This window comes from Chlamydotis macqueenii, chromosome 17 (genome assembly GCF_036417535.1).
Source record: "Chlamydotis macqueenii isolate bChlMac1 chromosome 17, bChlMac1.mat, whole genome shotgun sequence".
Classification (NCBI taxonomy): Eukaryota; Metazoa; Chordata; class Aves; order Otidiformes; family Otididae; genus Chlamydotis; species Chlamydotis macqueenii.
The window spans coordinates 14653439-14664810 of NC_141572.1; the positions used below are offsets into that span (position 1 = coordinate 14653439).

Consider the following 11372-nt stretch of genomic DNA (forward strand, 5'->3'; position numbering starts at 1 on the left):
GCGGGAGGAGAGGTGGCATCTGGACCGTGGTGGGGTGGTCGTGTCACCTCACCCAGCGGCTTCTGTCCCACCACCGAGGCCATCTCCCCAACCTCACCTCCTCCTCCTCCAGCACGGGGGCCGGGACGGCGAGCTGGAGGGGGACACCCCTCTCCCGCGCTGGCCGGCCACGCTCCCCAGCTTCTGCCCGTGTGGGCGCCTGAGGTGGGAGCGCAACGCGGGGACGTTCCCAGGCCGTCTCCGTGCTCTGGACATCCCTCCCCGTCGGGAGGGCTTGCAGGGCCTGCGGGTGCCTGGAGCAGTGGTTCCCACCTCGCCGCCGGCCGTTCGCCACCACGAAGGCCCTCCTGGAGCGCCCCACCCGCTCTGAGGGGGTCCTGTAGCACTCGTCCACGAAGATCTTCAGGGATCTGCCCCACGTCCCTGGAGGGGTGGTCCTGCAGGGACGGCCACCTTCTCTTGGTGGTTCCTTGTGCTGAGGCCACCCAGGAGGAAGTGTGGGGTGCTGCTGGGCAAGCCCGGGGGTCTTGGCTGGGCCCATCCTGTGGTCTCACCCCCCCAGCGCTGGCACTCAACGCAAGACCAGCGCGCTCACCATCCGGGAGCCTCAAGGTGAAGTTCACGCTGGGCTCCTCAGTCTGGGTGACCACCAGCCCTGCCAGCACGGTCCCCGAGGACACTGCCGAAGCCACTGCCGTGCGACCGGGGGGCTGGAGCCACGTGGTCCAGGTCCTCAGATGTCCCCACCACTCGTGGAAGGCAAATGGTGCCACGTGAGGAGGGGAGAGCACCCGGGAGCACATCTGGCCTTGGTGGCCAGACCCTGGTGCGGGATCGCTGTGGTGGGGGGTGCTGGAAGAGGGGGTGCTCCACAACCCTCCCAAAATGCGAGATTAAGTGTCCCCAGCCACCCCAGCACCAGGCCCACCTGGGAGTGTCCCCCAGCACCAGGAGCCCAGCCAAGGCCGGGGGAGGGACCAGGAGCTGCTCGTGGGAAGGGAGACCGTCACCCGCAGCTCTGGTTCCCCCACCCAGTCCAGGTCCTGCTGGGACGCGGGGGCACCAGGAGCTCCTGGCAAGCCCCCTGACCCCAACCCCACGTCCCCAGAGCCCCCTTTTAGGAAGGCTCCTGTCCACCCAGAAGACCTCTACCAGCAGGCCCAGGCAAGACCAAGGGGCACCCACCACCCTCCCGCACCCAGGCATGGGTGCCACCACCCACCTCCCCCAGTACAACCAGTGAGGGGGGGTCCCAGCCCCACTCACCCGCCAGCCCCAGCAGAGCCCCCTCCTCAGCAAGCAGCAGCCCCAGCACCCGGGGGTCTTTAAAGAGGGCACCCAGCGGGTGCTGCCGGGTTTTGGGGATTTGCCTGATTTTCTCCGCAACCAGCAGTCCCACACGTGGGGCTGGTCCTGTGCGCAGTCCCAGTGCCACCGCTCGCTCCGGTTCTGCACACAACCCCGGTCCTGAGCAAGGTGCGGGTCCTGCTGCACGGTCCCACCCCCACCGCTCAGTTCCATGGATGTTCCTGGTTCCACCTCGCCGTCCTAGGCCCACCACAGTTTGATCCCACCGCTCAGACATGGTCCCACGCCTGGTCCTGGTCCCACCACACCATCCTGGTCCCCAGTGCACCACCCTTGGCTCGTTAAGCCTTGGGTGGCTTTTCCATCCCCCATCCGACCGGTGGCCGGGGTGGGATTTGTCCCTTGCAGGGGACTTCGGCACGTCACGGGAGACACCCATGGACCTCAGCGAGGTGTCCCCAGCGCCCGTCCCAGTGTCCGTGGGCAGCATCACGCGCGGTTGAGTTGGCCCCGGCGGTGGCTCCAGACCGGCCATCGGGGGTCGTGCCCACCCCGGAACTGCTGGAGAAGTCTGGGGGGGACAGCGTGGAGATGTCCTCGCCCCCCCCCCCCTCCACTCTGGAGAAGAAGAGGGATGGAGAGCAGCTGGACCATCCTGGTGTGAAAAACTGCCAAACGTCCCCTTTTCTTACAAAAGTAGAATGATTTTTGTTTCCGGGCTTTACAAAGAGAGCAGAACGCGCGCTGGGGGGGCCGGCGAGGGTCCCTGCGCCGCAAGGGAAGCTCAGCCACGGGTGCCACCGCCGTGCCCGGCCAGGGCCACTCTCGGCAGGACGTGGCATTGCCAGTGTCATCCAGCCCAGCCGGGACACCCAAGGGCTGTCCGCCCCCCCCCCGTGGGGCTGTCCCCTCCAGCCTGGGTCTTGCTGGGACCCGTCCTCGACATCCGCCCTGCTCCCGGGGGATGGCATCACCGGGACGGCGGCCGCTGACCCCGCTCCCCACATCCTCCCCGCACCAGTTCTCACCAGACCCCGTGGGCCTCCCGGGATGTTCCCTGTAGGGACCGGGGCCCCGGGGCCCTCTAACCGGGACAACGAGGGGCTGGGAGGGGACCCGCGGCACAGACGCCCACCGCCCGTGGGGACCACAAGCCCGCTGGGTGGGTTTTCCGTCCTCCAAACCCAAGCGCAGCCACTGCCTCTTTTGGCCGGCTCCGGATCGTGACCCGCCACGGACAGATGGAAGGCTGAGAACGTGCTGTGCTCATCACGCCCATGGGCCAGGACCGGCCGGAGCAGCGCAGCAGGCTCCAAGCCCCAGCCCCACAACCAAGACTCGAGGGAAAGGGGGTGATTGGAGGAGCTCCTCGGGGTTTGGGTTCTCTGCCGGCAGCTCTCCGCACGCCGGGGCGAGGAGAACCCCCTGCCCGCACCGCCCGACCCCCGGCATGCCTCAGCGACGTGGCCACGGACGTCCCGCTCTCGCTGCGATGAAGCATCATCCTTCAAAAATGCCTCCTCCGGCCCTTCTGCAGGGAAGGAAGACGTGGATTCTGCTGGAATCCGTCCCCCCACGCCCCCCAATCCCTGACCCCTCGGAGGCTGAGGTGGCGGCTCCGTTCTTCCTGCCGGGGGTGACGGCGGCCCCCTCCACGTGCTCGGCAGGAAGGTGATGGAGGTTCCTCCTCGGCGTTCCCAGGTGCCGGAGCCTCCAGCCGATTCTGCTCACGTCCAACCAAAAGACATCAGGAGTGAGAAAAAGGAAAGCACCTTGTTCCGCCGCGGGGGAGAGCGGGGCGCCCGCCGTCCCCTACCACTTCAAGAAGTCCCGCACGCGGCTCCACAGCTTGGTGATCCAGAGGTTGACCCCCAGGTCGGTCAGGTACTGGATTTCGGGCGTCAGCATCTTGCGGCACAGCTTCTGGTGCTTCTTGTTGATCTTCTTCTTCAAGTTGTAGCCCAGGATGGACTTCTCCCCCAGCGGCTGCCAGGGTTGCATGGAGGACTCTTGGATGGCGCTGGCGTCCACGGGGTGCCCGCCGTCGATGCAGATGCTCTTCATCTTCTCGTTCTCCCGCTGCAGCTCGGCCACGTCCTTGGCCATCCGCTCCCTCCCGTAGGTCTCCACCTTACGCCAGAAGGTGGCATTAAAATAGCGGTAGAGCTTGGCGTCGATGAGGTTCCAGGACGTCGCCTTCTCGTAGAGCTCGGGCGTCAGCCGGGAGACGGTGGAGCCCTTCCGGGCGTTGAGCTTGAAGTAGAGGACGTCCTCCAGCTGCCAGCACAGCAAGTCCTTCAGCAGCACCAGGGACTCGTCGAAGTACTCGAGCAACATGACGAGGTGGAAACGGCGGTCTATCTCCCGGATGTGCTCCTCCACCAGCGGGCTGTCGGCGTTCATGTTGTTGTCGTAGCCCAAGTCAAAGAAGAGGAGGTTTTGGAGGTAGTGAGCGTTGAACCCGTTGGGGTCGTAGTAGTGCCGGGGGTCCCGGAGGAACTCCGCCAGCTTGTCCTCCCCCGTCAGCTTCCAGGTGAGGGGGATTACGCGCCCAAAGTAGTGGAAAGAGGACTCGAAGAGGTAGGCGGGGTCCCGCAGCACCGTCACGAAGGTGGCGTCGGCCGGCAGGAGCTTGCGCACCTCCTCGTAGTTGAAGCGCATGTGGTTGCAGATGATGTTGAAGCAGGCGCCCGGCCGGTAGTGCTGCACCTGGCTGCGCTCGAAGTAGGAGGGGTAGTAGAAGTCGTTGCGGCCGTTGGGGAAGGCGAATTTCAAGCGATGTTTCTCGCCGAAGCGGAAGAGGATGTTGAGGATGGTGCTGCTGGCTGTCTTGTGCGTCTTCATGAACATGACGTCCAGCTTGGGCAGGCAGCTCTGTCCCGAGGGGCTGCTGGTGCCATTGGCCGCCGCCAGCGCCTTGCGGGGGGCCGGGTACGAGGAGCAGGAGGAGGGGACCGGGATCCTGGCGGGCAGAAGAGATGGGACAGCATGGTGAGGGTCCTTCCTGGAGGAGCTGGGCCCCAGGGACAGGTGCTCACCCCTGGCTCCCCGGCAGAGACGAGCCCGGCGTCGGGCAGAGCCCCCCGTGCCCAGCGGGACCAGGGCACCCACCCGGCCGGAGCCCCTCAGCAAGTGGGGCAGAGCCCACCGCCCCCACAAGCCCCCACCCGACATCAGATGCCCCTCCGAGCCGCTGGCCCAAGCCCAGTCATCCCCTGAGCGACCCCAGCCACTGAGGATGCGCCACGGTGGGGGTCTTCACAGCGGTCAGCCCACTGGCGCTGGCGCGGGTCCCTGCGGCGGCGGACCCTTGGGGAGCGCGAGGGGAACTTGTGCGTTATCTGAGGTGGCCGCAGCGTCGAGTGACTTTGGACACCGCCAACGTCGTCGCAAAGCCGATCCTTGATAACGCTCCCCTCCGGCAGCGCGGGAGGGCGCGGATCGTCACGTAGCCCGAGAAACGCCGGCGGGCGGATCTGCTTTACGAGCTCAGAGGGAAATTTAATCCCGGGAGCCGAGCCCTGCTGAGCGTCACTGCGGCGGAGAGCTGCGAGCCCACCCGCGCTCTCTCCATGCGGCAGCGCTCCGGTCGCTCTCGAAGGACAAGCCCTCGACGGAGAGCGCCCGAAAAACCGCCCGGCTCTGCCCGCTGCTCCTGGCGAACGTCTGCTGCGTTGTTTTTCTTTCTCCCAGGGGACACGAAACTGCAGTGGGCAGGGGTCTCCGGCACCTCTGCGTCCCCTCCATCCCCGGGGAGCTGAGCGCCGGCCGCCATTTTGCAGCAGGGCTGCTCCCAGGGTGAGCGCCCAGCCCCTCGGGAGGGTGGGGGTCCCACGCAGGGTGGCCGGGCTGTTTGGGGGGCCGGGGGACGCGCGCGGGGAGCCCGGACTCACTCCGTCACGCTGACTGGCAGCGGGGGGACGGCGTAGGAGTAGAGCAGCAGCGTGAAGCTGGTCAGGAGGGTCCCCAGGACGAGCCCCTTGCACATGGACCTCCAGTGCTTCCCATGGTGCAACATGGCGGTCACCTGCGGAGAGGAGAGGAGAGCCGTTAGCGCGGGGGGTCGGGGACGCGGGGACCCCGGGGTTCATGCCCAGGGGCACGGCGCGGGCGTGGGAAGCATCTCGCGGGGCTTTTTGGTGCTGGCGCGGCCGGGCCAGAGGCGTGTCGCCCGCCCTGGCACCGCGGCTTTGCGGTCAAAGAGCAGCGGCCTTGCCCGCCTCGCGCAGCCTTTGCCCGCCTCCAGAAAAGCCCGCAGCGACGCGGGGCTGGGGACGGGGGGCAAGGAGCAGTGCCGTGGGGGCACCGGCCCGCAGAGCGCGCGTCCTGGGCCAGGCGGCACCGAAAAGAAATCACCGAGGCGGGCAGGAGCCTTCCAAGGGCGGCTGGGAGCCCTTTTCCCAAAAAAATGTCCAGGCGCAGCCGTGCCAGCATCTCCCGGCCCCTCCGGCAGCGGGGGTGCAGGGGTGGCTCGGGGTGGGGGCCGGGGGGCCTCAGAGCTGCGGGTCCGGGGCAGGGTGACCCCCCCTCTACACACACGTGTACAAATGCACACACGTACGCACACATGCGTGCAGGATTGCACACGTGCATGCACACAGACAAAGGGAATGTGCACACACGTGCACACAGGTGTTCATGCGTGTGCACATAGGGACACGCGCATGCATGCACACCCGTGCGCGCACACACACCGAGACGCAGAGACATGTCTGTGCATGGTCATGAGTGTGCGTGCACACACAGGAGCACGCACCTGTGCACGTTCATGCGTGTGTGTGCACACATACCTATGCATGTTCATGCATGTGCATGCACATACATCTCTGCATGTTCCCGTGTGTGCATGCACACACAGTGGCACACACAGCTGTGCATGTTCATGCATGTGTGTTCACACATCTGTGCATGTTCATGCGTGTGCATGCACACACAGGGCACACACATCCATATATGTGCATGCACATACAAGCACACACATCTGTGCATGTTCCTCCATGCATGGGGACACACACACACACGCACACACGTATGCGCTCATGAATCCCCCCAAGCACACACTCTCACGCATGCACACACATGCACACGCCCAGGGACACAGACACGTGAACGTACACGCTCACACGCACCTACACATCCTCATGTATGCACAAGGACACCGACACACACGCGTGTCTATGCGCGCACACGCGTGCACACTGACCCTGCGGGCAGCCCGGCCCGCTGGCCGCCCCCTCCCCCAGCAGCCCCCCGGCCCCACTTGCCCAGCCGCACGCCGCCATCGCTCGCCGCAGGCCGGGGACGCGACACCGCAGCTCCCGCGCGCCGGCCGCCGCACTGCAGCGGGGTTGTCCTCTGCGGCACGACAAGGGGACGAGCCACGCGTGACCGCGGCACCCTCCAGCCGAGCCCGGCGGCCGCCAGCACCCCCCACCCCCACCGCCCCCCCCGGCCTTGCAGCCCCGTTTCGCGGCCGCGGCGGCAGCATCATCTCCCCTCGCTGCCGCTCGCTCCGGTGCTGCGCTGCCTCCCACGCATCCTTCGCTCCACACCTTCGGCCGAGGCTGGCCGCGCTCCCGGCGCAACAACACCCCCTAAACCAGCCCCCCCGCCCCACGCCTGCCCCCCCAGACCCTCGCAGCTCCCTCCGTAATGCAGCCGGGCGCAACACCGGCTGCGACAGCCGTGTTTTGCACCCGGATGCATTTTCCACCCCGCGCGGCAAAGACCCCCAGGGATTCCCACGCCAAACCCCGCGAAAAGTTACCCGGCCGCCGCGAAGGGTGCCCAGGGCACGGCGCTGGGCTGGCGGCTCCCGCCTTCCCCTTCCTCTGGCCCCCCCCGGCACCCCGCCCCGGTCATCTCCTGCCGCTGAGATTTCCAACTGGATGAATAATGAATGGAAAATGCAACCGGAGCCCGAGGCTGCGGCCGGCTGCTGGGCACAGCTTGGCCTGGCACCTGGCGAGGCAGGAACGGTGCGGGGTATGGCGGGGGGGGTGTGCGGTGCGACCGCGGCGGGAGCGGGTGGCTGTACCCAGCCCCAAAACCGCGGCATGGGCGGGAAGCCAGGGGAGTTTTGCGCGGCCGGGGTTTGGTTTGCCCTGACACCACGGCCGCGATGGCGCCATGGCCGCCATCGGCAGCGCCGGCGTTGGCAGCGCTTGGAAAAGCCGCCGGTGAGAGCCAGGCAGCGCCGGAGGGGACGCCTGCCCACGCGGGCGCTGCCGGCCTGGAGCGAAGCCGCATCCCACCAGCTCCCGGGCTGCCCGTGCCACCCCGCCGCGGGCACAGCACTGGCACCGACGCCGCCGAAGCCAGCAAGCCGCCGCCATTAACCCACGGCTGGGCCGCCGGCGCGGCGAGGGACCCTGCCATCCCCCCCGGAGCACGGCAGCTCCCGGCCCCGCGATGTCGCGATGCCGGGATGGCTCGTTCCACCCAGGCGGGCTCCCCCCGGGGTGGTTCTGGCAAACACTTCCCAACCCTGTCACCATATTGACTTTGCCTTGAATGAGCGGCTTAATTATTAATAGCTCGCCGGCAGAAACGCAGCCATCGAGGCGTTTTCTCCTGCGGCTCCCGTCAGCGCGGGGCGGCCGCTGGCGCCAGCTCTCCGGCAGCCGGCCGGTTGAAATTCCCAGCCGGAGGACGCGGCCGCGCCGGCCATTTCGCCACGGGTCACCTCCCGGGATGCCGGGGGCCGCACGACTCCACGGCCCCATCTCCGTGTTCCAGCAGCTCCCCCGGTCCCTGGGGACGTCCCCAAGCCCTCTTTTGGATTTTTCCTGTGGGATGCCACTCCCTGTACGGCCAAACCCCTACAGCCGCCCTACGCGGGGCACATCCACTGGCCGCTTGCTCCTCCTGTCTCCGCTGGCCCACGGGCACGCTCTTCATTCCGCGTGCCCAATTTCACGCGAGCACGGTCCTTCCTACCCTCCTGCAACCCCCGCGGGGGCAAGCATCCGTCCCCACAGGCCCCTCTGGCACCCTGCCCCATAGGGCAGCCCCCCACGCGCCCCGTCGCCCCTCCAAGCGTCACCTTTTCCTCTGTTTCAGCTGCTCTGGGCGAGCCGGCCCTCTCCTCTCCTGGGCTGGCCGGGGCGCAGGGGGAGCAGGCGGCACGGGGCAGGGGCGCCGATGCTGCTCCGACATGGAATAATCTCGGCCCGGGTTAGCTCCCCGCAAATGTTGGCTTTTCCGAAGCCTCCCTGCCAGCCGCCGCGTTTACGGCATCACCGGCGTCCTGGCCCTGAGTCACTGGCCTGGAGAGGGGGGAAAAGAGAGAGAAGTGAAAACCGGTAGCCAGAGGGACGTGGGGGCTGCGGCCGGGCACTGCCCGGCTCCCCCGGGACGGCCGGGCCAGGCCCTGGGTGCCCGCTGCCACCCCGAGCCTCCTGTCTCCCCACCCACCACGGGCGGCACAGAGGAGGCATTGAGCCCCGCTGCCCGCCGGCCTCGGAAACAAGGCTGCCGATTGTCTCCATCTGCGCCGCTGGCCTCAACGGGGACATTGTCACCGCCGGCCCCCACACCGGGCCCCTCCGCTACCCCTGTGCTGCCGCCGCCAGCCCGGCTTGGCCCCGCGAGCCGGCACCCGTGGCGGTGGGAGCTGGGGTGCTGCCGGCCGAGCGGGTGCTGCCGGCCGTCCCTCGGCCGTGGCACTCCTCTCTGTGTGCCCAGCTCTCACCAGCCGCCGTCTTCGTCCGGCGGGATGGCTCACGAGCTCCCACAGCCGCAGCTCACCTGGGCGTGGGGCTCGACCTGGCACCCCCGAAGTGGCCGCCTGCACCCCGGGGACGTCCTGTCCGCGCTGCGCGGGCTCCTCGCCATCCTGCCCGCCCTCCCGCTGCCCGCCGTATCTAAACGGCTTTTATGGCAGCAATATTTGTGCTCCCCCACCCTCAGCACAACAACCGCGCAGCCGCTGCGCTGCCGCTGGCCTTTCCCCCTTTCCCCGCTCCCACCGGTTGTCCCAGGACTTTGGCCGTCCCTGGGCACCCCACCCAAGCTGGGGTTCAGGGGCGCTTGCTGCCCACCGGGTCCCATCCTGCTACGACGCGCGAGCGGGCGCCGCGGCGGCACCGTGGGGGGCTCGGCACCATCCAGCACCCAGCTCGGGCATCGCCCCGCAGCGAGGGGGGAGAAGGGGCCGTTGTGTGCCCGCATCCCACCTTGGCGCTTCCCACCGCCCGCTGCTCCCAAAGCTGGGGACAGCCTCGCGCACTGGCTGGGGCGGCCGTGCCGTCGTCCCCGGGCTTGGCCGGCAGCGTGACCGCAGGGCGCCCCTCGGCCGTGCCTGGTACCCACTCCAGTTTCCATCCACGCCGGAGGTGTTTGGGGTCTGGGCGCGTCCCCACGGGGCCGGGGGTCACCCCGGCGAGCAGGCAGCAACTGCCCCATCGCAGGCTGGTGCCACATCCTGCCCTGCCTCGGCCGGACCGGTTCTCACCCCGGGGCTCAGCCCGCGCAACCCCCAGCCGGCGCCGGGGGACGAGAAAAGCCAGAATGTCCTCCGTCATGGCAAGATAAGGGATGAGCAGTCACCACCGCCCCGCAGGCGCTGACCCTGCTGGCATGGCCCTGCTCGCCCCCGAAAACCAGCGTTGGGACGCGCCTGCCACACAGCCCCGCTCCGAGCCCTTATCCGACGTGTTTGCTGTTGCACCCAACCCCGGCGGGAGTCACGACAGGGATTCGTTGCCCATTGCTTTCCCCCGAGCCCACTAAGCCCGTTTGTCATGGGTAACGGCCGCTGTGTGCGATAACCCCGACACCGGATTAAATAACGTCCCCGCTGCTGCCACGTGCTCCTGCCGCTCGCTTCTATCCCCTTTCCTGGATTTGCCCCGGAAACGGCGGCACAGGGGCAAGGAGTCGTCCCACTCCCTCTCCGCTTTTAATTCCAGGCTTCCCCCTTTTTTTGGGGATGGCTCCAAGAAGGGTTTCCAGCTGGAAGAGGGCCGGGGTGCGGCGCCTCGAGGAAGGGATGCTGGCAGCCTTGGGACGTGATTTAAGTGAGTTGGGGAGCCGCGAAGCCCCGTTTCCTGCACCCCACGGGGTGCAAACCACCCCCAGGAGGGCACCGCCACGGCGCCCGCCACCCCTGTCCCCTCCGCCTGGGAGCGGGCAAAGCAAAGCCCCCCGGGATTTGGGGGTACAAATGAAGCACTCACGCCAAAAACCGCGACCGCCGAGGAAGCACGCGCCGGAGCTGAGGATCCCGAAGGCTGGGTGAGGAGCCCGAGTGGCTGGTCAGAGGGTGGGTGGCAGCACGGTGGTGGCACACCCGGTTGCAGGCGAGGGCTCGGCCCTGTCAGACGCGCGTTGGCCAAGCGTGGCGTCAGGCACCTGTATTGCGTGGAAAAGCTGTCATCAGCGCCCGCAAAAGAGGGGGAACCAGCAGCCGGCGGGACCGGTTCGTGGTCAACCGGTCAGGCTGCCCCGTGGCGGGCTGCTGCCTGCGGCCGGCTCTGCCCGCGGCCCCGCCGTGGATTCCCTATTTGCTGCCCCGGCGCGGGGTCATCGCCGCCCCGCAGCCTCGCCGGGCCGAGCCCCTGCCCTTCCGAGAGGTGAAGTCAAGGAAGAGGGGATAAGCAAGGGAAAAAAAAAAAAAAAAAAAAAAAAAGGCAAAACCCTTCCAAAGGAGAAAAAAAAAAAAGAGGAAAGAAAGAAGGGGAAAGAGGGGGAAAAAAAAATTAAAGAAACTGACGGAAAACAAAAGGAAAAAGGAAAGGAAAAAGAGAAATAGGAAAGGAAAAAAGCGGAAAGGAAAAAAGAGCAAAGCAGAAGACAAGGGAAAGAGGGGGGGAAAGGAGGAGGAAAAAGGGAGAAAAAAGGGGGGAAGGGGAAAAAGGGGTGGAAACAGGGGGAAGGGGAGGAAAGGGGAGGAAAAGGGGGAGGAAAAAGGGGGGAGAAAAAAGAGGGGAAAAGAGGAGAAAAGGGGGGGAAGAGGAGGAAAAGGGGGAGGAAAAGGGGGGAATGGGGGAGAAAAAAGGAGGGGGAAAAGGGGGAAGAAGGGGGGAAGAGGGAAAAAAAGTAAAAAAAAGAGCAGAAAAAGA

General features: G+C 66.9%; 1 protein-coding gene across 3 annotated transcripts; it reads right to left on the bottom strand.

Annotated features, from left to right (window-relative positions):
• Window positions 1-1997: 1997 nt before the first annotated feature.
• GAL3ST1 (galactose-3-O-sulfotransferase 1) lies at window positions 1998-9141 on the bottom strand. 3 transcript variants are annotated; one of them, XM_086761484.1, is made up of 4 exons: window positions 9058-9141; window positions 8354-8576; window positions 5202-5335; window positions 1998-4270 (listed from the first exon to the last, which is right to left on the bottom strand). In XM_086761484.1, the coding sequence occupies exons 3-4, from the start codon at window positions 5324-5326 to the stop codon at window positions 3121-3123; spliced, it is 1275 nt and encodes a 424-aa protein (XP_086617610.1). In that variant the 5' UTR covers window positions 5327-5335; window positions 8354-8576; window positions 9058-9141; the 3' UTR covers window positions 1998-3120. The 3 variants fall into 3 exon arrangements, with proteins under 3 accessions (XP_086617610.1, XP_086617609.1, XP_086617611.1); XM_086761483.1 differs by lacking the exon at window positions 9058-9141 and having other exon boundaries at window positions 8354-8651; XM_086761485.1 differs by lacking the exons at window positions 8354-8576; window positions 9058-9141 and adding an exon at window positions 7076-7113.
• Between the last annotated feature and the right edge of the window lie 2231 nt (window positions 9142-11372).